General features: G+C 40.0%; 1 protein-coding gene across 1 annotated transcript; it reads right to left on the reverse strand.

Moving 5' to 3' along the window:
• On the reverse strand, positions 1-27601 carry LOC101862366 (centrosomal protein of 85 kDa). Its single transcript, XM_005104175.3, has 13 exons — positions 27180-27601; positions 18882-19023; positions 13117-13859; positions 11754-11911; positions 11117-11231; positions 10496-10590; positions 9652-9730; positions 7938-8090; positions 6252-6398; positions 5506-5640; positions 2902-3072; positions 2225-2444; positions 1-1069 (listed from the first exon to the last, which is right to left on the reverse strand). Exons 2-13 carry the CDS (start codon positions 18982-18984, stop codon positions 891-893), a joined length of 2298 nt encoding a protein of 765 aa, XP_005104232.1. The 5' UTR covers positions 18985-19023; positions 27180-27601; the 3' UTR covers positions 1-890.
• Positions 27602-27961: the final 360 nt, after the last annotated feature.

The following is a 27961-nucleotide window of genomic DNA, read 5'->3' on the forward strand; positions in this document are numbered from 1 at the left end:
TAAAGTAAAAAGATCACCAATTTCATCTTGCAGAAAGCAGTGCAGATGCTACTTGGTAATGGGACTCTTTACGGCAAAAGATCTGAAAGCAAAATACTGATATTTATAATACTATGACCCAAAATGACCGAATTTTCGCTCCTGGAACATCCATGTGACATGAAAGAAGAAAACAAAAAACCTGACAGAACTTTACATACATTTAACACAGACGTTACATAATACCTCTAGCAATGTCAACTTACAAAACATTTGATGCAGAGAGTGACATTGACAAAACCCCCCAAAAAAACTGGAAAACTGGCATGCGGAGCAGTTATCAAAACAGCTGTCTGATCTGAGAGAGACACAAAACAATGCAAACAGAAATAGCATATGACACAGCAAACACGGCTGGCGTACACAACACAGCCAACACATGTAACACAACTAATAGGATTGACATACACAACACAACAAACTGGAACAAGACACGTAACAAAGCTATTAGGAGTGACGACGTGTAACACAGCAAACAGGAGAGACATGCGACACACAGCAAACAGAGGTGACATACGCTACACAGCTAACAAAAGTTACAAGATACAAAACAGTGACATACATAACAGAGCTATCAGGAATGACATTTGTCACATGGAGCACAGCTAAGAGTTTTGATAATTTGATACACATAACACAACTGACTGTTATTCTCATTATTATTGCTGTTGAGATACAGTAGTTTATGGCAAGCCAGCAGGACTACAGCGGCCACATTTTTCCCAGGATTACGACAACAGAAAACGCTAAAGAAACACGTGCAAGGAGGAAGCAACCAAACCAGAGTGGCCCATCACCCACCAACCCCCTGCACAACATCGCTGCTGACTAAAGCGTTGTTGCGTCCACGGTCACTGAGTGGCACAGTTGATGTTGTCCCCCATGTCCTCGGCGTACTTGTTGCAGATGTGAGCACGCAGTTTGTCCACCTCGCGCCTCAGCTCCCCGAGACGAGACAGCCACTGGGTCATCGTCTCATTGGCGTCTCTCCCGCCAGCACCCGCAGCGCCATCATCATCAGCTTCCGTTTCTACAAATAGAAAAAAAATACGAAAACAAGAACATTTTAATTCATTTGTGGCTATGATGAATGACAATAATAACATATAATAATAAACACCGTTTGTTTGGTAAGACAGCAAGGTCTTTAAAATATTTCAACTCATTCGTGGCTATGGTTATTAATGATATATTATGTGAAGCGTGCAGACAAAATGAGTAACTTCTGGGATTCAAGCCTTAAGGAAATAGATACATCACACATATAGAAGTTTATACACTTTATACGTATGAAATATTCTAAAAAAACAGGTTATAGTTAAAGAATATGGTATCAATAAAAATAATCTAAAATTTGACCCTAATGTTGATTTTTGGCCAATATCTCCATTCGTGGATTGCGAGAAGTAACTCATTTTGTCAGAACGCCTCACATGTAATAAACATTATTTGTTTAGTGCATATCCCCGCTCCACAGCAAGGTGTTTGCCCTTTACACAATACTGTCACATTGTGAGGCACTCAGTGTACATACAACCACCCCATACGTCAGAAGAATTAATAGTAGTGGCACAAGTTCAGCAATAGCTTATTTATTGACAATTCTTGGAAAGTTTCAATTGAAAATTCAGCATATGAAGTAGAGCTGGGTCTTTGCTGATTCTCAAATTTACTTTACACACAAGAGTTCTCAGCCCTATTCGAGTACATTTTCGAATTATGTCTGTTCACACAGCACTTCCTAGCTAGTCAAAAAGGCTTTCGAAAAAAGGACACAAGGGAAACTCGGGAATACCCTACCTCATATCTGGGCTTCTTGGTCAAAACTAACTTTACCGATCGTACACTCCCGATCTCGCATAGCACATCACAAATTACAACCAGTTGATAATAAAACCATAGATCAAAGAAAAAAAGTCAGCCTATAGGGGAAATATACCATAAAAAAAAAATACTGAGCCAAATTTTAAAATAAAATCTTCGATATATAAAACAAACGGAAAAACAAAAAATAGCTATTTAAAGAGATAAAAGAAAAAAGGAATTACAAAATGTAATTCAGACTTAATAACACAGAAGTCACGCCAATACAAATTCTAAATACAAGGTGCCTGTGTGTGTGTGTGTGTGTGTGTGTGTGTGAGTTTATGTGTGCGAGTATGTGCTTATGTGAGCAAGAACTTACTGTGCACCCCTAACAGCACGGAGATATCTGGGTCTTGACCCTGCGCCCTCTGAGAGCACACCTGGACCAGCGCCTGCAGCTCAGAGAAGCACAGGCTGAGCTGAAGCATGAAGCGCCTCTGTAAGGCCACGGTGCTGTCTGTGCTGCTGGCCTCCATGTGCCTCACCTGCTCCCGCACCAACAGGCTCTGCTCAAGAAGTTCCTGGTTTCGAACACCCAACTGAAAAGAAAAAGAACCGATCATCACAACTGAACGTTCCTCAGCACCAAAAGAGTGGGGAGAAGAGGGACCGAGAACCTCTCCCCTCAACCCTTTTCCTATCAAATAAATTCATCAGGAGTGGTGTTTCCCCTGACAATTAAATTTTGGGACTTCCAAGCTAAAAACGTGTATGGTGGGGGCATACCACTGAAAAGTAGCACTATAAATTATCTGGGGATGATTTGTGAGCATGAGTAATCCCTTTGTTCATTACGAAATGAGATAAGCTGAGTAAAACGGTGACAGTTAGTGAGTACACACAACCACCTCCTCCTCCCTTATTCCTTTTTTCTCATTGACTCTCTCTCCCCTTCCTCTTTATCACTCTCCCGTTCTCTCCAAACAAACAAAATCGAAGAAATCAGAAGACATGAAAAGCCCATACCCCCACCCCGCCAACAAAAGTTCTACATACCTCTTTAATTGACTTCTTCATATTCTCCGCCTGCTCTTCCTTTGAGGCAATCTCAGCGCGGAGGGAAACAACTGCCTCTTCCTCCTGCACCACTCTCTCTTCCGCAGCTCGCAGCTCAGCTTGATACTTTATCTCCACCTGCCGCAACCTCTGGTGGGTGGTTTCCAGCAACTGGACAGCCAAGGTATATACAAATAGTGATCACATAACTATTTCAGTCGCAGAAGAGTTAAACATGAAGTTCCTACAACATCCTCTTTCTCTTTCACAAACACAGGGTCCCCACCAAATCCTTGAAAATTTTTTCAAGACCCCAATACGACGGAAAAATCAGGCCGTTGCGCGTCAAGAATGATCCCCAAAAAAGCCCATCTATCAAAGATAAAAAGTCAAAATGTCTATAAATGAATGCAAATGTACATTTTGTAGTATAGTCTTCAAACAATAGATGACTATAATACTGGGTGACTGCCAAACCAGCTTCTCAATTTTCCAAGGGAGGGGCCTCATCCATTTTCCAGGAACATGTTACATAACAATGAAAGCGTGTGCTCCATTTATATCTAATATAATACATGTATATGTTTGTGAATACACACACACACACACACACATGTAGGTACATTATATCCAGTTAACAACATGTCAGTGTGGCACTGGGATCTTGAGAGACTTTGGTATTTCAGTCTGTTCTTACTTATTTATATTTTCCCATCATCATATTAGCCTACATAAACTATAGGCCCTATATTTAAAAAATGAATCCTGTTTTGAGCCTGAAAAAAGACCTAGAACTAGAAAATCGACTGTCAATAACCAGTCTGGGTGTCACGATTCATATAATAAACGTGAAGACGAAAACCATTGCTGCAACTCAAAGTAGAGTAATAACTAGAATGGCTCAAGTACACCTATTCAGTGTGAGAGTTGTAAGAACTGGGGGGGGGGGGGGCGGCGCAAGATGCAGTGACACTGAAAATCTGCCAGTCTTGAACAGAAAGCTAATAAAATATAGATATAAAATTACAATCACCCCATCCAATGAAACGCGAACACTTTAGTTCAATAACAAGGCATGACGGATCCTGATTCCACACAAGGCCTGCACCAACGCGCGCTTTGCAAAGAGCTCTAAAATAGTAATCAAAATGCTAAAAAATTTGCTTCCAAGTTCAGTTTTTGTCCTCTAGCGTTGCCTTCAGCTCCCCCCCCCTCCCATCCCCTTCCACGAGTGTATCTTATAAAGGAGTCCTATACTTCACAGCGCTCAGACCGCCGGTACTCACAGGTTCATTGACCGGTCACGAGGGCGAACCTGTCAAGACGCTTGTATAACTTCTTTTTCTTTTTTTTTTTTTCCACAAGCGACAGCAGAGGGCAATTTTTAATATTGATTTATTTTCAAGGCGACACAGCGTTCATAATGCACAACTTGCATGTTACAAATGTTGCGTTATCTATCAGACTATTACCGGAAAATTTCTGGGCGGTAACGAAAGCAGATCTTGATTCTTCCCGATCGAGCCTCGATGTCACACACACACTTCCGTCACAGCGGTTCAATTACGTTTCCTCTTTAGGAATCATCAACCATACAGTCTAGATAGCTGCACATTACACAGGCCCTATACTTTCCCGACTTACCGACCCATCACAAAATTCCCGACTTTTTCCCGACCTATCTCAAAATTCCCGACTTTTTCCCGATTTCCTGACCCTGTGGGGACCCTGCAAACAGCTGCGACATTTCATTGTAAAGCTTCGGATATTACTACGCCTTGACATAAAACATTTTGTTATAAATTTCACCTTTTTCATTCACTTAGAGAAGTCACATGTGTCACAGCACAGTAGAATCAGGCGCTCGTCAATATTTGGTATCAGAGGAAAAATTAGCAAGAAGACGTCCGCCAAGGTTTGGTGACTGCCAAAGCTTAGGCTTAAGTGTCCCTGAAAACTACAAATTTAAATTTTTTGTACCTTTGATTAACATTGATGAGGTAAATCCAACCAGAAATGTGTTTTAAATGGCCTTTAAAAGCGTTGAGCCTAAAACTGATTAAATCAATAAAAATTAATTAATAGCTGGAAAAATGTCGTATTTTTCAATTTCATTATTTTGACGAGCGCTTGATTTTGCCACGATGCCTCACATGTCAAAAATGAAAAAAAAAAAGTAGGTCGTATGTCTAAAAGCTTGATCCCATGATACTAATGGAGAAAGTCACTATAATGCATTGTGAACAGTATTTGTGATACTTAAAATTTTGAAAATTTTAACAAAAAAACATTAAATAATAACACTTCCATGAAGCCCATTCCTTACTTCCAAGGCATGATAAATTTGTAACTCTTCTACACAGCAAAATATTCATGTTCTAATGGTCGCAGGTAAGACATTTCAAGGAAGAGAAAGCAATTTTTCTATCTTCAAAGGACACTTCTATATTTGTTCTTCTCATACCTTTGAACTGAATTTTCAGGTAGAACCTTTCGACAAAACGTAACTGACGGTGTCCCTCGACTAATTAATTTGCGGTGAAACTTCTTCTTCAAGCCCGTCTCCCTTCATCCCTGCCCAACTCCACTCCCACCCCTGATTACCTTCTTTGCTTTCTCCAAATCAATAGCCAGCCTCTCCTTGTCAGCCTTGGCAGCCTTGAGCTCTCGCTGCGTGTTGTAGAACTCAGAGCCTCCAGAGTCACGCAGTCTCTCCAGCTCGTCTTGCGTCTCGTTCAGCTGGAGAAAAAGTCACAACAGTTTTCGGGTGAAAAATTTAAGTACAATAGTCCGTGAGGAAATGATTAGCTTCTTTACCACAGCATGCAGAAGACGAGAGTAAGATCACCAAGTGAAAAAGTTATCTTATTGGGCGTCTGCTTCTACCTGCTAGTGTCTAATATTCAGCTTGGCCCGCATTGTCACTTACAGGGTTAGAGAGCCAGCCTCCTATTTGATCTCATTTATGTCGAAGGAGGAAGAAAACAGCAATCATGCGTAAGAAAAGCAAGTTGACACCATGATGGACACTGCTTTTTGAGTAAGTTGATTGAGATATTGCTTCAGTTTTAGTGAGAGTTTAACTACATTTACAACATTATTGGGTCATGTAAGTGCAGAAGATTGGAGGTTTTAAAAAGACAATAGCATACAAAGAAGAGAAGGAGGCGAGGTAAGGACGACAGATGTTTGATAAGAAAGATGGAGCAAATGACACCAGAGCACTTGCCAACAATCCACTGAGACATTGTACTTAAGTGAAATTTAATAGCAACAATAAAGTGCATTTATGTGTATTTTAACAGGAACAAAAGCCTTTTGTAAACCTTTCTCAAAACGTTAAAACAAACCTTTGTCTCAAGGTCCTTTTCATTGTCCTCCAGTTCCCGGATCCTAAAATCTCGTGCTGTCACGACTTTCCTCAGCTGCGCCAGTTTTTTCTCTTGTCCTTCCAGCCTGCTCTTCTGCCCAAAGTTATCTTCTCTCAAAGACATCATCTGAATACATAGGGATGAAAAGCCAGAAAAAGAATACCATAAGCAAAAATATTTGCCACGTCGTTTTTTGATGAAAGCTTAACCATACACATTTCAAAACTATTTTCAAATACTAGTCATTTTGTTGACTTGTGGTTAACGGCAAACTAGTTTGACACTAGAAATATTTTAATGGAAAAAGAAAAGGGTTATCATAACATGAAAAAATAAAAGGAGAAGACAATAACAGAGCATCCACCAACCACACCAGTTCAACGTATAACTAGCTACTCTGCTCTTGGCTAAAACTTTTGAGTTTACCTCTGGCACCTTTTGCTGTCTCAATAGGAAGTGAAATAACCAGGTCAGCAGCAGAACTATTACATGCCAATACATTAAGGCATGAATTCAAAACATGGGAGAACCTAGCTTTGAGTCAAAGTCAAGAGAAGCAAATTATCACTGCACCACTACACATAAAACAATCATTTAGTGCTTTAAAAAAAATTTAAAAAACAAGACAGACTGATGTAACTAAGGTAGGATTGAAAATAAAGGCTTAGAAAAACAACTTTTAATTGAAATCAAGAATAAGTCAATACTCCCAATAAATTACACCCTGTCTTCTCTATCTACTGGAAAAGTCGATTTAAAAAATGACTTTATTCCCATCGGCACACAAACATATTTTTCTCCTTTTAGCATAAGTGATAATTTTATTATACACAAAAAAAGTAACATCAGGACTGATTTCATCTGGGTCACCCAGTAGGCCCCACCTTCTATGGGACCGCCAACATTAGGGCCCCATAAGCTTGCAAAGACTACGAGTGTACAAAGTACCAGGGAATCTAACTTAACTCTTTTCCTACCAGGCCAAAATCCACCACTGGCCCAGGGCTTTTCCCTGACCTATTTTTACGCCCCTACCCCACCAAAGGAAAATGTCAAAACATCCAACTAAACACGCTCAAACCATATCATACGGCCCATCAAACTGAAGGTTAAAAAATAATCTATCAGATGGTGATACAATATTGAAGATTTATTCCAATTATATTAGTTGGGGGTTTCCAAAAGTGATTATGCAATATCGAAGGTGCCATATGAAATCAACAATTTTCGAGCTTTGAAAGGTCATATCTAAAAAAGTACAACAACATCATCATTCAAACTTCCCAGGTCCGTTGACCCAAGTAATGCAAAGAAATGCTGAAAGTTATGCATGTGTACCTAATATAGAAGTGAAAATATGAGACATATTCTGAAGTCAGGAGAGCACTTTTCTTCTCCTTTTTACATTTTGAAGGGGACAAAAAAAGTGCTGAAATGACTGAAAATCGTCTGTCAGTGCTATATATTTAACAGGAAGTCTATTCTATTATTTTGAAAACTTGGATCGGCCGAGAGTTTCTTTACTGGGTTGGAATAGATAGCGAGCCACTCGAGCCGTATTTTGCGGCTCTCGGTCCAGCGAGGCCAGGTCCACGAGCCGCAAAATGCGGCTCGTGGTAGGGAAAGTGTTAACTGGAGCAGTTTTTCTATCCCCCCCCTCCTCACCTGCTGTGCTTGGACTCTGCTCTCCTCCACTGTAGGCAGCTCATCCAGGTAGAGCTGTAAACTGTCAAGCTTCTTCTTCATGTCCTGGTGGTTGCTGCGAGACTCGTCAAACTTGGCACGCCAAGCCTCAGCCTCACGGGTTTTGTCCTCCAACTGGAAAGTTCGGCGAAAAGTTGAATTTGCATTCAGATGAAACAAACACAATTTTTAGGGAGAGTAAAGGAGAACAGTTTTATCACATAAACAAATAAAAACAGAGGAGAAAGAAGAAACCAGAACAGTTAGCTGCAGAAGGAAGTAGAAACCAGAACTATAGGTACAAAACAAAAACCAACTTGTAGCTAGCCCCACAGACAAGTACTTCAAATATCAGACTTTTGCCATTACACTTCAGCTTATTGTCCTTCATGATAAGACAGTAAATTTATTCGCAGCTGCGGAGAAGCAAATTTTTTAATTTTTTTAAAAAATAGTAGAGGGTTTTACGGCGCTCGCAACTGCATAAGGTCATATGAGCGCTAAGGGAGAAGTCTTTACAGGGAATTAGACTTGGACTGCTCCCCTCTCTAGTTTCAACAGTACAAGGTTTGCTTCGACTATCAAGGCACCCCGGAAATAGCAGGTCACAAGAGAGTGACAAACATACAAAAGAAGTAGAGGAAATGACAATAGTAAGTAAGGATCAGGAAAGAAAAAGCAGCAGTTCCCTGTTGTAGATCAGGCACAGTTATGAGTGTGACATGAGTCAGCCCATTTACAATTCTATTATGCTTGAATGAGAAATGTCCCCCCTTTGGGAATGGCCTAAAGACACTATAGTCAGTGGCACTGCGACGGGGGGTGAAAATTATTTTCTACAAAACAAAAATGATAACTGGACAGACATCAAGCTCTGCAGTGTTTATCAGTTTTGCACATTCTGGAGAGAAAGACTCCTCTTTACACGAGGCATTGATTCAACGCTGGAGTGCTTCACATAACTGTTAAAGCAGAGAAGAAAAGAAATAACAGAAAGAAGGTGGAGATAAAACGACAGTAAATTGGTGACCATCTAACATCAGAAGCCCAACTGGCTATGACAAAAAATTCTAAACTTTTCAGAACCCATGGGAACGTGAGCAGGGACTCAAAATTTACAGATCATATGTGAGTCAGCGTGGTGAAATCAGGTGCTCGTCAATATAACGAAATCGGAGAAACAGCCATTTTTCGCCAGTTTGAAATTTTTTATCAAATTTTTATTTTTTCGACTTATCCTCTTGGATGAAAACACATCCATATAAAAACACATTCCCATGTGAATTTTACTGAAAACAATAATCTAAAGGCACAAAATGTGTCATTTTTCAGTTCTCAAAGATTCTTTAGCTATCAGAGTTACCAAACGTTGGCGGCCATTTTCTCGCTAACTTCAGCACTGAAAAACGGCGACCTCACCTCTTTCACTCGCAAATATCTTGAGTTCTATTCAATATAAATTGATACTTATTTCAATGGAAGCTAAGCAAGTAAATCAGCTTTCAGATAATACCAATAACTCCATATGCCAAAAAATTGATGAGCGCCTGATTCTACCGCGTCGTGACACATATTGTCTTAGGATTCTTGTATCAAGATTTTTTAAATATTAAGTGCCACCCCCATCAACAGAATGTTTATCGCACCGGAGCAAAATGTTCAGTCAATTATTCTACCATAAGTCCTTGAAACTTACTTGAGCACGCAGGTCTGAGGATCCTAGATCTTTGTTCCACAACACATCTTTCAGCTGTTGAACTTCGTGCTCCGCTGACCTGGAGAAGATAAATATAACACAACAATACATCAATATATGTCTTTGTTAGAGTAAAAATCTTTAGCTTCCTTAATTTAAAAAAACAATAAAAGTAGTAATAATAATAATACAAATGTATACAGCACCTTATCCCAAGAAAGTTTTAAGTGATGTACAATGCATAATCATCACTCAAATCAAAAATAATAATACAAATTTTTATAGCACCTAATCTCAAGAAAGTTTTAAGCCCTGGATAATGCAGAATCATCACTCAAATCAAGTAATGAATCAAAGGACAAGAACTGCATACTGTGAGAGACTTTGAATTTATAATATTCATCTCTTTTGAGGGAGAACTTCAAATATTTGGGGCACAGGAAGAAAAAGCTCTTCTTCAGACTTTACTATGGACACTCTCATGAGACACTCATCTGCAGGTCTTATATGTCTTCAAGGTACATATGAGCACACAAATGTCCAAATACATTGCAGCTACATCACACATACACATACTGGCTTCTGTGGTTTAAGTGTAATGCAGGCAAAACACTTGGTTTGGATTTCTAGTGGAGAAATTATTCTGTAAAATAACTGTCTTTCTGTTTGAATGTAGAATTCACACACACACACACACACACACACGTGCGCGCACGCACGCACACACACATTCATATAAAGTATGCCCTCACAGACACAGAGTTGAAAGTAGGTCAGCTCCTACATTAGGAAATATAGTGTCAACAGGGGCATCAAACATTTACAATCCAACGAAAGCACTAACCCGAGTTTGAGCTCCAAGTCATCAATTTCTGAGTTCTTCTTGGCTCGCTCCTCATTGAGCTGCTCCTTTAGGTTGGCATTTTTGTGCTGCATTTCCTAGAAACATAAAAGATTGTTATGTCGTTACCTATCCAGAAAAACACAAAAAATAAATTAAAATGTACACTAAGGTCAAAGTAAACGCCTCAGTCCTCTTTCTCCTTACATTATATTTCAGCCTTTATGAAATAACCATTAGCTGTTTTCTCACCTCCTTTATTTCAGCAGCAGTTTAAATTAACACTTTTATAATCAGTCGTTCGATTTCCCTCCAAAGTGTACCCCTTTCCACTCTGAATGTCCATTTCTCATTGGCCTTCATTACCATTGCCATCGGGAAAGGAACTGGGAGGAGGCCGGGGGTGTAGGGATGAGAGAAGCACACTGGTCTTAAATGAAACTCAAATCATAGTTCGATACCTCCCAAGTTTTGGGACTATTAGAAAAGAATGAACAAGTAGTAACACCCCTACTCATTCATGAAAAGCCCTACTTTAACTGTATAACCTTAAACTCTTTACAACTCTATGCTCCTTACAGCGTATCTCAGTTACAAATCTTGCCACACCTTTCCATTGCATACCTGCAATTTCTGCTTCACAACGTCAGCGTCATCTTCTTTTGAAATCAAAGACTGTCTCAGCTTGCTCTCTGACACCCGAAAATCTTCTTCCAGTTCCAGGATCCTATTCTTTAATCTGCGAAGTCAGACACAAAAGAAAAGTCATGGTTATGGAAAAACAAATGTTTAAGCTCTACTATCTCATATAATCCAAATTAAGTGGCATTCTCAATAGGTTAGGTATAAAAAGTTGCATCACCTCAAACGTTCAAATAAATCAGTGTTACTTCTTTTGACTTGAATTTCAAAAGAGACCAACTGTACCGGACAGGTTTCTTTTTTTCAATTTTGAAGATGACCTTATGATAAGGTACAACGCCTGCTTCATTTCTCAACCAAAATTCAACTTGAAGTGACATACTCCTCAGGGTATGACACAGGCCGTTACGTTGTTTTTCTATCATTTCTTATTTTTGTATTTCATTTTGTGTGTGTGTGTGTGTGTGTGTGTGTGTGTGTGTGTGTGTGTGTGTGTGTGCCCGCGTGCGTCCGTTTGTGTGCCTTTAAATATCTACACACACACATAAAGCAAAAGCAAGAACAAAAACCCTCCCGAACTCCTCAATGCAAAGCCCTAAGAGACCAGCTGACAACATACTTGTCGATGATCATGTTCTTCTCCCGAATAATGTTGTCCGCAGCTCGCCGCACGGGCTCCCAGCGCGCCGGTGGCTCCTCCTGTACCATCATCTTGCCGAAGCTGGTGTTGACGCTGTGCTGGTGGTGCGGCGGGGGGCCAGGGCTCTCATAGAGGGCCTGCATGGACGAGGGAATACAAAGTCACGTTAATATTTTGTGTGTATGTGTGTATGTGTGAGAGTGTGTTGTGTACACACATGAAAACAAATTGAAAAATTATCAAGGGGGTACAGAAAGGTATACACATATTAATATTTTGTCAAACCTGTTCAAAGTGACTATCCTTTGTTGAGGAGAAGCAGTCACTTTAGACAGGTAGTTGTCTTGGAGAGAGCCATAATGATATAGAAAAAACATCAGTAAGTGGGGGAAAAAGGTGTTTCATATACAGGTGATGATCTTAGGTAGTTGGCCGTCAGAGCAGGTTCCGCAGTATTTTGATGTGAGGATATGTGCGTATCTGTGTCAATATCGTGTATGATTTTGTGAATGTAAAATTGTGTGAACCGGTACATTGCGCACAAGTCGGATACACTTATTGAAAATACTACATTCATTAAGTCAACTGGAATGGCCCAGTTCTGCAGCCAAGCATGTCCCCGAAAAAAATGAAGAGAAAAAAAGTACTCATTTTTAAAAAAAGACGTGGAGCCTATCCTAGTTCCAATATATACATACACAAAGCCAAAAGCAAACAATGGACCAGTAAAAAAAGCATTTTGGAATTCAGGTTCCCTGTAAATGTCTTGAGAGCATTATCAAGTAAGTGGGACAGAGCCAAGTGATTTAATTCAGCAGTAGGACCTAAAATTTTAACGTTTAACTCGACAGTGGGAATGAAAGATTAAAAGTTGAACTCAACAGTGCAACTGAAGGAGGGACTGTTCAACTCCAAAAGTGGGACTGAAAGGATAAAAAATTTTACCCGAGAACGGGGAGTGAGGGGGTTTACATCTAAATCCAGCATGGGACTGAGTGACCATAGCATGGGATTGAAGGAGTAAACTTGAGGTGTGCTCACAAAATGAAATACTTCCCACAATCTACAAAAGAAGATCGGCAGCCCAAAAATCGACAAATTTGTCAATTTTCAATTGATGCCCTTTTCTTCAAATTAACATAAGGTTAGGTATGTCTTCATTCTTTCATATTTTATAAATTGTACAAACTCTTCCAATCAACAGGATACATCTAATTCCATAGGGCTAGAATCCGAGATATCACTCATTTTGTCAGAACAGCCCACAAATGTTCATCTTGGAAAACAAAAAAGGAATGTGTGAATGTGAAGTCGAAACTTAAATCTCTCTCTCCCTCCTCACCTGTGTCTCCAGATGCTGATGAAGCAGCTCCTCCTGATGCTGCTGCTGCCAATGCCTCAGATCCTCCTGTGGGTTCTTGCCCGCCAGGTGACCTCCCCCTATTTCCTTCCACTGCTCCGCCTTGGGAGACACGCCAGGTTGGCCCCCATGAGATGACTGGTAGCCCCCGCCAACACCACTACCCCCACCCCCGAGGCTCTTGGCAAAGTTCTGCCGGGGTGATCGTTCGCTGTGTCCATCGCCAACAAACCCACTATCCCCTCTGGTCGGAGCTGAGTAATCGTGGTTAACGTTTCTCTGACTCGCCGATTTAATTAGCCGACCCTCGGGGTATGAAGAGTACTCCGGGGAGTCTCGAAGTAAAAATCCCTCTGTGTAGCTCTTCCTGTTGGGAGACACGTTCCTGCGTATGACTCGCCTCTCGACACCATTGGTGTCCAGGTACTTGGAGACTGGCTGCGAGAATCCCTGAGGCAAGAAGGACGTGTCTTCCTTAATGGAGGACATGCTGTGGCTGGCCGCCAGCAGGCCATAGCGCGACGGGTTGTACGCTGGCTGAGGCTGAGCCTCCCATGACGCCTTGCTGGTCGCCAGGGAGGTGCTGCTGCCCTGCTTGCCAGGCCAAGCTCCGAGTGCGTAGTTGGCATAATGCTGCTGCGGCATGGAACGGCTCGTCGATGCAGAAGAACTGGGCGGCCGCACGACAGGGGAAGGCGTCAGAGTCTCTACATCTTCATTCCAGTCTGGAGAGATGAATAGAAACCAGAAAAAAATTGCTCAGCAATTCAAAAGGATTAGAGGGGAGGGGGAGGGGGGAATACAAGAAAAAATTACACAAGAGAAACACATAAAAGAAACATTAAACTTTGCTTATGTCTTACCTACACAACTATTACTAACTAACCCTAATTACCATTTAGAAAAAGAGCATGTTTTATTGATACGTTTATACCTGTAAAAAAGACCACCCAATCCACAGTCTCTTTCCCGTGCATTCTAGCCCTCCCCTTTCCCTTTTTCCATTCGCAATGCAAACTGCATGACCATCACAAAATAAGCATACTAAATTGAAGGTAAACGAACAATTTTCAAAAAATTTATCATAAATATGAAAAAAACAAAACAAAAAGGATAATTTATACCACCAACCATGTAACCAGCCATGTAACCCAACCTTTCACTACCGAACACAAAGAATCCACCTCATCCTCCACATCTCCAGAATTCAACTACAGCTTCCCACCACATGGTGCCTGCAGCACAATCACCCCGACGAGACAGTCAATAACACCCTTAGCCACATGCCGGCACTCAATCATATTACCAGTTACCTCCGAGATCAGACAACAAGAGTAAACTCTACTGAACAGCACAGCGCATACGTAAACATTTGCGCACACCACCTCATTGTCTTGGCAGTCCAAAATGCAGAAGGCTAAATCTATATATAGATTCAAGTCCGCAAACAACACCCAAGGTAGATAGCTTCTGCCTATCTGAAACAAATCTATCATTGAAAGTTTGTCCATTCAAAGAAACCCCAGACAAGTGATTCTAAGAAGGACTATGAAAATACTAGCAAAGAAAGTATATCAAATATAAAAAACAACATCCCCTTCGTTTAAAATTCCACTTCCTCACTGAATTAAAAAACAACCTGGAAAGAGATATAAAGGTACACTGGTTCCCCTCACCCTTCCCCTCAAGAGTCTAAATCAGCGAGAGCCACTCTATTACTGATAATCCCCACCACACAAAGGAGGAAGTGATCAGCCATTAACACAGTGGCTATACCACTCCCCATTCGCTTCACAGGGTCACAAAAGACACCTCATGACAAGCCTTTAATCCCTGGCCAGTCAAGACCACATTCTTGGCATAATCCCCAAGTGCATGCAGACCTTTCCGCTAGAGGAGCAGCGCACAAATATTTGATTACACCACCTCCGCTAGCCCAGCTCAAAGGTGGAATATTTTCTCAGATGACTACAGACCAAATCATGCATGACCGTGCCCACACAGAACATGTGCCAGCGGTAACAACAAAGCGCGCGGGGGGGGGGCCGCCTCACAAGTAGGTACAAGACTAGTAGAACATTAAGTAAGTCACACACTGATTTCTACACATTAAATGTTGCACACCCCTATCAACACAATGAAGACAATCTATAATGTGGGCTGCTTAGACCCTGCCAGTCAGGGCCAGACCAAGCTGAATGAGATGCTGGATCTCAGCAGACAGAAGGAAATTTTAATTAACTTCCAAAAACAACAGGAATGGTAGAAATGTCTTCCGTAGGAAACAAGGATGCGCCTAACAATAACGCCGCAAACACCAGTACACTGGCTTCTTGCCACACTTATGCTATACTATATTCCCATCCACCCAATGGAGTCCACTTCACACCAGTCTCAAGCCATCCATTAATCATTACTGTCTGTCAAGACTTCAAACTTCTCCAAATGAGTGCCAGCATTCTATTCTATATATAAGAATTATGACTAAATGTCATTCCACTGGCAACAAATTCATTAGAACAGGAACATATTTGTTTTGAGTACATCATCACATGTTCCAGCCATGTAACTACAAAATAAAAGTACAGAAGTTTCAGGGAATCAGATCTTTCAGGTTGCAGAATAGATGTTTACTGGTAATATAGAAGATCACTTTCAGTTTCAGGCAACTGTGCCAAAATGGGAATAGACACGTCTGGTTCTCTAATGATGATAGTAACTACTGCCCACATATGAAGCCGTAAGTCTTTAACATTCACCATCCACATGCCCACACATGGTAGAAAGTATGGAGACAACACAGTGTTCAAGAACAAACAATATTTTTTAAAATCTTAATTACGAACAGTTATAAAACAGCCTTAGCTTCAACAAATGTTTCCTCATCGTGAGAAGGAGAGAGGAGTTAAGATAAGACAAAATAAGATGTGAAAAGATAACGGATAAGATAAGATAGGGTCAACTTTGTTGATCCACTAGGAAACATCTTAAAAACTCAGCATTGACACGTTTTTCAAATACAACAAGGAACATCATGAAAAATTAAGCAACCACTTAGTCTGACACTGTGACTGTGGCACTGAGGGCAGCAAAATGCCTCAAAGGAATGTGATTCCAAACAGAAAAGTGGACATACTTCTAAAGGAAAATTACCTATAGTTTGTATTCAGATTTTTTAAAAATTCGACACATACTAAAGTAAAGCACATCAGCACAATAACCAGTATCTAATGTTGAGAAGGAGCAAGGCGCAAGGCAGACAGACAGAAAACAATAATAATACACTCTCTCAGAAGGAACCAAATGCAGTTTGAGTTAGAAAACACCTTGGGTTTCTGCACACACCACATTTGCACCAAGGTATAGGTAAACAATAGCCCCATTAATACAAATTGATATAAAAACAACAACAACAAAAAAAGAATCTACCTCCAGGAAACACTGTTTTTCATTAGTTCTCGGTGAAACAAATTTCACAGGCCATGCTTTGATGGCAAAACAGTGAGAATCTATAAAGCAATCCTTGCAGCTTCCTCAAACACATTTTCGTCCACAGCTAAGAAGAAACGTAGTTCCCGCTCACATAGGGGGACAGTAATTAATAACCTATATAGATTGAAGCACCAGACACTGCTTGTTTCTCCCCTCATTTAATAGCAAACAGCAAGAACAACTAGAGACCATCAACAGATGGAGTTGACAGAGACAAATGTAATGTTCCTTCCAGAATATAGTAGTAGCAATAACCCTAATTCGAAGTTGTATTGTAATGAATTGCCCCCCCCCCCCTTCTCCGTGATCCCATTACATCAGCCACAGGTGTGATCAACAATTTTTCACATCAGTCTTCTCCATGACTGTGTCATGTGTGGGCATGTGTATTCAGTTTACATTGAATAAAATATATGAGGTTTTCTGCTTGTTTTGCAGAAAGCTAGTTGGTTCAGTGTATATATATATAATATATATATATATATATATATATTATATATACAGCAGTCTCCGCCTAAGATCCCGGTGCTCGGGAGCAAGGAAATGCGGGATCTTAGGCGAACCGGGATCTTAACCGATGAACCCAGGGAAGAATCTATGGAGACCCATGTTAAGGCTCACAATCGGTAAAACGGTCTGCCTCCACCCTACAATGAACTGGCGTGACCCCTTGGTGGGTTTATGACGTATGGTGAGCAAACAGTGGTTAACCTTGATGATCTATCACAGTGCATAGTGGCATGAGGCGTGCCATTTTCACTTATTATCCTATCATGAGTCTCAAGATCTACGCTTATCCAGTTGCCCCTCCTCTTTACCTGTCAAAAATGTATAGCTTTCCATCTCTGACCGAGTTCCCCCCCCCCTCCAAACCGCCTTTGTCGTTACACACCATTACGTTGTGAACGTACCAATTAGAATTCAGTCTGTCTCGCAAATTCGGGAGTAGAGACAACTGCTGCAATGGTCAAGGAAGAGTTCACGGTTCGATGTGATCCCGCCTGGAGCGAACGTGAAGGCCCTACCTACCCAGCAAGTGATGTAAGTTTAGGGGGCGAGCTCAGGTGTGAGTGCGATATGTGAGGAAAACAAACGTGTCGGTCAGTTCACACCCCGGTGTGATCCCGTCTGGGGCAAACATTGTATCGCTTCATCGAGTTTTACAACATGTATGCGATCACATTCACGTTAGTGGCTGATCTTTGACGCGTCGGACAGTTTATTGATCTCAACTTTTCACTCTTGGTTGATCGGCTGTCCCGCCCGGGTTTTTGTTTAGCAAATTATGATCTGAAATGCGGGATCTTAGCCGAATGTAGACCATCAGAGCGGGATCTTAGGGGTGACTTTTGTATAGTAAAAATTCTGTTTTCCTAAAACAACGGGATCTTAAGCGAACCGGGATCTTAAGCGAACCGGGATCGTAAGCGGTGGGATCTTAGGCGGAGACTACTGTATAAAACACTCATGCCGGCCTTTGGAGAAAGCTGGCACCGGAAAATGGTTTTGGTGGGGGTTTTTTCATCAGTAAGAGTAGTCAAAATGAAAATATTTCTGAAACATCCCAAGTAAAAATTATACAAATGTTATAGGAGATTACAAGCTTTCAATCCTTTCAGAAAATAAAATTTTAACTGATGGATGACATATTTCCATTACATTTTCCAATCTTCCAAGTACTAAAAGTAATTTTACTGCCAACCACCAGTTCTCTAATATAAACAGTATGATGAAACTGTGGTGGCCAACGAAGAACCCACTGAACTGAAATGCTAAACATGAAATTGTCTAAGCACTCCCAATTCTATAACAATGCCTTGAATCAGAATGTTATATTATATATATTGCTCTCAAATCTCTTCATAAGGAGAAGAAAAAAAGATTTAAAAATGAATGTTTTACACTTAAGCTTTGGAAAAGAATGATACAAGACAACTGTTCTCGGTTAAATAAGCCCCACAACTTATTAAATCAGTTAGTAGTTTCTTTCTCAACGCCAATTCAATTCCTGAAGAGAGATTACACTCCCATGAAAAAGTACCTCACTGTATCTGAGGAATGACACACATCAGTTCAGCCAACTCAGTTCTGTTGCACCAAGGCTTCGTAAAGAACAGACCCAGACATTATATCACTACAGATCTGCAGGAGACAGTACAGCACTTTTTCCACCTCATTCTATTGACATCTTTCTACTGGGCCTAGCACTATGATAAAGGACAAGAGAAGAAGAAGATGATGACTGGAATACAAACCTGGATGATGTTCTCCAGCTGTACCAGGCCCTCCTGACACTTGACTGGTCTGTCTAATCTTCTGATAGTCAGGCACATTGGTTAATTCTCCCGTGTCATCCATCTCGACGGGGCTGCCCTGACTCACTCAGCAGTCTGGCGTCTGCATTAACAGAACAAATTTGCATCAGCAGATTAATATTACATTCATCAGACGTTGGTTAAGACCCTAACTCATGGTAGATGTTACTTCAATTCTACCTCTGATAGCTTCTACTAGAAAGAAAAATTGCAACAGGAGATTGCAAGCTATCAGACAAGATATCCAAAGCACACGCCACAGCTGATGCAGCACCTCTCAAGACGGAAATAAATTTATAATAACAATAACGTCCAGAAGTATGTGTACGCATGTGAAGTTCTAATTCAATCTGATGCATTAGTATGGCCTTTGGGTTTGTTTTTTTCTTTACTACTCAAGCTACTCAAACAGTGCCCGTTCTTTAAAAAAACAACTCATACTGCACATGCAAGATGCTAAATTTTACATATTATGTAAAAAAAAAAAGACAAAATGAATTCTGCAGCCAAAATAAACACAAAACCCTGCACTTCAAAAGTAAAGTAAAACAACTGATAGAAAACACACCCATTAGCTCAAGGGAAATTCATCTTGGTAAAATTTCACAATACTTTGTTAGATTGTCGTGCATGGCACTAACTATTCTTAAGACATTTCAGATTTTCCTTTGAGAAAATATTGTTTATAACTGGTCGCATTTAAGCACAAGGGGGCTATCCCGAAAAATGCTGTTTTGAGAAAATCGAAGGTAAAGTTTTTGCCCCTTGTTCAGTTTCTTTAAAAGACAAGGAGAATTTTTTCTATAACTAAACAAATATAAAAACAGAGGAAACCAAACTTCTCCTACAGGTAGGGAAACGCCCACTTTTGGTGTAGGTCAAGATTTGTGGAAACCCCCGAAATCTGGGTTAGCCTGCTTGTCCTTAAAAGCGACCAATTAGACTATGAAGTTTCCTATCCCTGAAACCACCCGAGTATTTGTTTTTTAGCAAAGTAGACAAACACATCCAGGTGACAGTACTACCCAAGTCACTCACAAAAACTGATGGAGAACCTAACATAGGTGTATTCCCTCTAAAACAAAAAAAAAAGACTCTTTTCCTGGTGAAAACCAACAACGCACAATGGCAATCCTCCACAGATGAACATTTTCAAAACAGAACTGTAAGATTCTAAAGCACAACGATAGCATAGAAACAATATTATTCTAGAACCTAAAGAGGACTGATTTAAATTAATACACAATCATATATTATACAAATACTACAGTTCTACTTTCCTTAATTCTTAATAGGTCAGAGGCCAACTAAATTCCAGATTTAGACTGGTTGACGCCAAAGGGAGAATAAAGTTCACTACTGACCTCTACAGTGTCAGGGACAGGAAAGATGTGTGAAAAAATGTTGCCACTAAAGAAATTAGGTTTAGACATGCATGGGGGGTTTTGTGATTTGTAAAAAAAAAAAAATTTTTTTTTGGGGGGGAGGCTCAACAAGTTGTAAAAAATAGATGGGAACTACTTGTGAAGCATGATCTGCCTTTTACTTGAAAGTAGGCCTGGCATAGAACTACAGTTGAATCCACTTAAACTAAACACAATTTATCTGAAAACTGAAAACAATGGAAACCAAAATCCTGGCAAAACCAAAGAAAATCTGGCGGCCCGGCAGATTTTGGTTAAAGCTGACTCCACAACAGTTGGTCAAAACCATTTAAAACTACAGTCAAACCTGTATACAACAGAATCACAAAGGATCCAGAAACAAATTATGTCTTAGACAGGGGAATCTAGGGGGACATGGACAGGGGTTTCAGGTCCAGCAGGTGGGACCATGGGTCCGGTTGGAAAACAGTGGTCAAAACTTCACACCTCATTGTGCTACTCTCCCTAATAGTGGCATGCATGCATCAGTCTTACTTATCCATTGCTACCAGTGCTTAGATCTCAGAGGACCACTGTTTGGTCTTTTAAAATCAGAAACGTTTAAACACCCCCTTTGCTTCCACATAAAGCCCCGCCCATTGGTGTAATAAGCACAGTCAACCAATGCTACCCTCCCATGCATGTGACAATGATTGGAGGAACTCTTACTCTTTTTTCAGCTGGCCTTACGATCAGGGCAGCATCACTGGTCAAACTAATTCACACCCTCATTCTGAAGCATCACTCAACACTTTCACGAGCACTGGTGAGATTTCATACTCACACCACCCAGACATCTGCGCTGCTACGGGTTCACATGGGTGGGGTAACATCTACTTGAAATTGAAGCTCTACCTACTCCCCTTCCTCTCCTGGTAGCATGGCATAAAGGCTAGAGCTGATGGAACCAAATTTGATGGTTTTCTTTAAAAATCAGGGCTGAGTGGGCAAAGCATTTTCCATCTTAGACAGGGGGTAAAACACAAAGGAAGGAATTTCTTATTTCCCTTTCCACATTAAACAGGTTTCTGTTTCATAGAGATAATTATAATATGGGAATTTATCAATGGGGGAACTGAGAGGATTCCGTTTTATGACAGGTTTTCGTCATGCTTTTGGTTAAGGTAGATTCGACTGTAATTAGTTTAATAAAATATTTTAATTTGACTGGTGCATTTCGTGCTTGTAAGTTTGAGCAAAGGCAACCACCTAGCAGACACTTGACAGGGAATAGTGAAACTCTATTTTACCATAGGATCATATGAAAACAACCACAAAACAGTGAAAACATAAAAAGACGGGAATCCAATGGACATTTATGGACACAGCTTTAAGAACTGGACTTTGCAGGTGATCCCACTTTACTACTTTCACACATGTCACCGACAGATCAAGGTGAAAATGAGAGATCTTGTAAATTATATTATCTCTAAAAAGGTGTTTTTGTTTTAGTAGAGGTTTTACGGCGTTCGCAACTGCATAAGGTCCTATGAGCGCCAAAGGGTGGATGTCAACAGAGAAATCCTTACAGGGAATCAGGCTGACTCTGCTCACTTCTCCAGCTTCAACAGCACAAAGTCTGTTTCAACTATCAAGGCACCCTGGAAATAGCAGGTCACAAGAGTGTGACAAACATACAAGAGAAGTAGAGGCAAAATGACGATAGTACGGATTAGGAAAGAAAAGCAGCAGTTTCCTTTTGCAGTTCAGGCACAGATATGAGAATGAACATCAAAGATGAATCAGCCCATTTACAAACAATTCTACTGTGCATAGGAACATGGTTAATTGTTCCCCCTTTGGGAATGGCCTAAAGACACTTCAGTCAGTAGCACCGCTCCGGGGGATTAAATAGGTGCGTAATCCAGACAAGAAAAGGTGTGTGCACATCCAGACAAAAATGATGTAAGTCTGTAATTTACATGGATCAAGACCACCATCAATGAATTACATAACAACAAGAGGAAGTTGATCCCTTCACTTACTTCTTGTAAGCATTAGACAAGGTAGGAGGAAAAGAGATCGAGATGTAAAGACAAGAAGGCAAGGCAAGAGTAGCTTTCACAAACTGGAAGTCATGAATTACGGAAAAAATGTACCAAGACATGAATTTTCAACACTAGGGTCAAAACTGTACTTTGAACAGAAAACAAGAAAACTTACAAAAAGAACCTCTACAGCTCCCCCAAGTCCCCTGTGTGATACTTTTTTTTTGTTGAATTTTCTGAATTATTTTGCTTTCACTCTATCTCATGCTCAGTCAGGTATTGTGTATTACAGCACTTTCCCTCTCTATATTTTCATCTAATTTTAAAACAATTTCATTGACTTTGTATCCATCGCAAAATTAAAATTGAAATTTTTCAAGGTTTTTATTCAATAATTGCACAAAGCCTAATGGCATTGTAATTTCCACGTTTTAAACCAAACTGAAGGGTTTCACGGGGGCAAAGAGTCAAATAAGGTTTTTAATTTTTTTGACAATATAATTGATTTCTTGCTACAGTTTTAAAGGACATTTTATATGAAAAATTGAGTGATCTGCAGCAAAAAATATGACCATTTCATTCCCTGGTAAATTTTTACTTTCACTCCCACACACAGATCATGCACTGTTTTGGGGGCCAAACTCAGAACATTTTTTGCTGCAGATCACAAGAAGAATAAAGTTGTCCCAAATCAATTATTTTCAAGAAAATGTCAAACTTAGTTGCAAAACATCAAATATATATATATATGATTTTTATATTATAATAATTAAAAATGTAGATTGTTGCGCATTCTGTAGGTCCGCAAAATGCGTTATTTAGTCATACGTGTATGGCATTAACTTCTGCTTAGAAGTACAATGTCAACAATATGGAGCGAATATGGAGGCTCAATTGGTGATCATTAACACCTTTTATTTCATAGCAGAAAAACGAAACACTCGACACTTGGGTAAGATCTAAGATCCATTGCGTTTTCTACGGATCCTCAAAAAGCGTTGCGCAATCCATCAATCTAATACAGAAAATATGCTACGCTCGATGGATTGTTGCGCATTCTATGGATCCACAAAATGCGTTGTGGGATCCACCGATCGCGCAAAACAACAGAACGCACCACAGACCTTCTATCTAAAACTTAAAACTGTCCAAAATTTTGTAAATTTCAACTTTCACTCCCGTGCTTGGCTTTGGTGGTCAGTATTGTTTTGCACTTTCATTATTCATACCGTCTCATGATCATGCACGTATTGTACACAGCGCTTTTCTGAAATAATTCTTGTTCATTTTATTTTTATCCCCTTTATTTTTACGTCATGAAATATATAGATCATATATATTATATAATATATTCTTGACAAAATATTCTTCGCAAATTAATAGTTTTTGAAATAGTTGATGGTCTTTATTCAAATTATATTATACTAAGCCTAACTCTATGTAGTATTTAGTTACTAATTTCTTCACTTTGGACCAATTCAGGGGGGGGGGGGGGTGGCATGCACTCCTGTAACCCCCAGATTTTTATTTCAGGTCAAGGATGCGTGTACCCCTGACTGGGACCCCTTCCCCCTCCATTTTTCACACATGAGCAATTGCCAAAACGTGAGACTCTCTTGAGACTCAGTGGTGCAAAAAAATTTTTGTTACCAATTTGACTCTCTTTTCTGTCAGTCACAATTTGACATTTAGTGCTCATATTCCTAGAGTATCAGAGCATGGAGATGTACGGTTTTGGAGATATGGGTCTATTGGTTTGGCAACTACTGTATTTCTTGTATGTAACAGTGATGACAAAAACAGATAAGCAGCAAAGCAAATTATGGACTTTAAATTCCATTTGTTTAGTAAACAAAGACTTTGTACACTATGAACTCCACTCATAATGGTAATATGAATGACAAGCTTTGTAACAATGACGCAGTGCACAGAACATGCCATCATTGTTATGTACAAGAAAGGATACACATTGGACATTATCGTTGACAACACATCACAATAGTGAAAGGCTGTACAAATAGTTATCAAAGCCTCAGTACCAGAAAAACACATGTGTAAAACAATTTTTAAACTAATATGAGGCAAAAGCACAAAATCAATTGAGCTGACCTGTACATAACAGTGATGACAAACATGACTTGTACATACAATGAAGACACAATGTACAGGAAAAGACAAAAGTCTTGCCTCCAGAGAGAAAAGCGCACTCTAAGAATAAAAAAAAAAACCAGGAGAGGTTTCTTTTGCTTTGAAACAGATATCAGGTCATATCAAAGACAGTGGATGATCACAATTATGTTGCTAATTATGACAAACAGTACTCGTACATGTATAACAGTGATGACAAACATACTGGGAAAAGGTAAAATCATGCCTAAAAAGAACAAATTTGCACTAAGAGATACACAGATCAATAAAGGCGTATTTTGCTTCTTTCTAAATGAATCTTGCATGTATGAAATATATGTTGAAAACTTATTGATATTAGCAATGATGACAAATATTACTTGTTACATATAACAATGATGACACAATGACACAATGTATTAGAAAAAGACCAGGTATATCATACCAACAAAGAACAAATGTGTATTTTTGAGTTAGACAGATAAACAAGGACATGTTTGTTTATTTGTTTGAGTAAAGAGAGCACACATTACTTAAAAAATGTTTGCTCTTAGGACAAGAATGTAATTTCTAGTACGTCCGTCAGTCTTGTACTGCTGCATGACGACACCCCAAACGTCATCACTGAGCACAAAAGCTAAATCTATAACCACAGAAATGATCCATCTCTCGAAGTTTGTTCACACATCACACTCTTGTTCCAGGAATCCAGTGTAAACACCGCAATTTCACTAAAATATTCAACAGAGTAGCCTAAAAACACACAAAACAGCCCAGTACGTCACATTCAACGCAAAATTCTTGTGCGTCACCGGACACTGAAGGCAATGACTACTTTCGTTTTTCTGTTTCCCCCGTTGCTTCCGTTGTTCTGGGGAAGCGGGTAAGGGGAAGTCACTCAAGAAAACAATTATATCCGGGCACTGTTGATGACCCGTTCAAAACAAAAGTGGGCGAAATTCGGACTTCCGGCACGTCGCAAGTTGACGACAATCACGCCGAATGTTAAACAGCCGACCCAAATCGTACATCTAGGAACCCGATGTTCCTTTCGCGCATCGCAGCTTTTGAAGTATTGAATAAACGACGATAGGCAAAAAGATTTAACCAGCTACGGTGGTTCTACTGAAAAATTTATATAATGGTGTTTTCTGAAACACCTAGTCCGTGACGACACGACAGACGCACAAGTAATCCGAATTGTTCGTCTATTTGCAAACAAATAAACCGATTTCTTGGGCAAGTTAACCTTTCTCAATGACAAATAGCATAGGATCAAAGCACACGTAAAAAAAACCCACCCAAAAATACTAAATTTTGGACATTCTTGGAAGTTTGCATTGGTGTGCTCAAAATTACACTCAAGGAATCACTAAAAAACGAACATTTTTGGCACAAAATTTACAAACTCAAGATTGTAAAGCTGACATGGGGTCTGAAACTGCTAATGCAGGTTCTACATCCTATATTTGACGTGTGTACAAGTTTTGGAGGAATAAATACTAATGCATCACATTTTATGCACACTAATGTGAGATGTGTGTGTTTTTCCCCACGTTTTGGCAATGGCTCAAATATGATCTTATTCTTGCTCACTTCACCCCTTACCCTTTTGAATTGCTTCTTTTTTTCACACCCTCCCAACCCTTCTTACACAGCTCTGTCCTTCTTCCATTCTCCCTTGTTTCTTTGAACGACTTTTATATTAAATTGTGAAGTGTAGCCTGGTCCGCACACGGGAAGAGAGGACTGAAGTGTCTGAAGTAGCATTCTGCGTGCTGAGCAAGCGAGGCCTTGTCGACAGCGGCAGTTTTGCTGTGCCTGCCTTCACCCTCTGTTGCATTTGGACCACTGTGCTGCATCTTTAGGCGTTTTTCAGATGAATATTCCTGTGCTGTTTCCTCATTCACTTTGAACTTTGAGCGACAGTTGTGTATTAGTTGTGCCTCTCTTTGTCAATGGTGGATGATTCAGGACGCCGTGAATATAGCCTGCAAACTACTTTCACGGCGGCATGACATGAATGTAGTCACTGCATTTTTCTATAGTAGAATTAGAAGTTGGTGACAAAAGTAAAGAAGGACAGATTTAAGTATGGAAGGACTTCTGTAACGAGCGACCACCCCAACAAACACAATTTATTAAGGAAGAGACCTCTGTCACCTAACCCGCCTAACCCATGCCATAGATCTAACCCAACCCCTAGCCCTCTATTCTATCTACTCTGTCTCACAGTGGTCACTCAGTCACTCGTTACGGAAGTCCTCCCTTTTAAGTTTGATAAGAAGTAGAAGTAGGGTAGGTTAGTACTAACTACACTACAGGTCTACAGCAGAGCCAGTCCTGTGTGTCAGAGTGAACTGACTGAGACTGAGATCAAAACTTACGTAGGGAAGTCTGACATTCTTGCTGATCGGATTCTTCAATCTTACCAATGATAGAATCAAAATATCTATCTAGATTTTTAGACTCTAGATCTAGATCTAGAATCTAAATCTAGAATCTAGATCTATATCTAGATATCTAGATCTAGATCTAGTCTAGATCTAGAAGATCTTGATCGAAGGTTAGCCTACTTTTGATTGTTTTGGTTGGAGTTCGTAGTCGCAGTTGGACTATACTATTCTTCTAGACTAGCAATCTACTCAACTTATACTTACACACAACTTCTGGAATAACAAGTCGAGAGATCTACTTACAGTTAAATATTACTGATCGCCTCCCGCGTCATCCCGAAAGAAAAGAAATTGCCATTACATCATAACAAGATATATTCTTTGTAAACAGTCCTTTGTACTTCTTGTACACTCGAAGACTTTCTCTGTCCGTTGTCTTTGATGCTGTTGGCATTGGCTTACACATGCCTGGCATCAAAGACATGCAGAAACGCAGATTAATGCCAGGGAATAGGTGAGCGAGAAGACTTGTCAGACATTGAGGAATGTCAAAGGATTTTGTACTTAAAAATCTTTAACCAGTTTTCATTCAAAAAGAAAAATGAGAAGAGCTGTTAACTAAATGTTTCATTCAGATCGTTGAAAAATGTACAAAATTCTTGAAAATACAGCTACACAATAATATCAGCACATTGCTTTATCAACTTATCAAGTGCTGAAATTCAAATTGGCAAACAGTAACATTTGCCAGGAGTTTCTACGGGGAAAGTTTCGAGACCAACTTTAGGACAACTTTTACAATGCCAAAAATGTATCGACTAAAAATCACAAGATACTGCGCAAAAAGTTAAATTACTGACGTTTAATAGATAAACATCAACAATTGCGAGAGATTGTTTTTGTCTACCAGTAAACATAGACCAGAAACTGTCCCTTTGCTCCAGAACAATGGCTCCCCAAATCCATGGCCCTTTTCCCCTCTTGGCCTTACTGAAACTCGGTCAGTTGGTCAATCTGTCTGTTCATCTGCTCCAAGGACCTTACCTCCGAGGTCTGGTCACTTCTCTCTCTCTCTCTCTCTCTCT

The sequence above is a fragment of the Aplysia californica genome, unplaced genomic scaffold (assembly GCF_000002075.1).
Source record: "Aplysia californica isolate F4 #8 unplaced genomic scaffold, AplCal3.0 scaffold00408, whole genome shotgun sequence".
NCBI lineage: Eukaryota > Metazoa > Mollusca > Gastropoda > Aplysiida > Aplysiidae > Aplysia > Aplysia californica.

Excerpts from the sequence above, each read along its gene's own strand:
- LOC101862366 (XM_005104175.3), bottom strand. The coding sequence starts at position 18,984 with ATGGATGACACGGGAGAATTAACCAATGTGCCTGACTATCAGAAGATT. Across the intron at positions 8,091-9,651 it reads CCTCAGACCTGCGTGCTCAA|TTGGAGGACAAAACCCGTGA; the intron begins GTAAGTTTCAAG and ends CGAACTTTCCAG. Across the intron at positions 5,641-6,251 it reads AAAAGGACCTTGAGACAAAG|CTGAACGAGACGCAAGACGA; the intron begins GTTTGTTTTAAC and ends CTTTTTCTCCAG.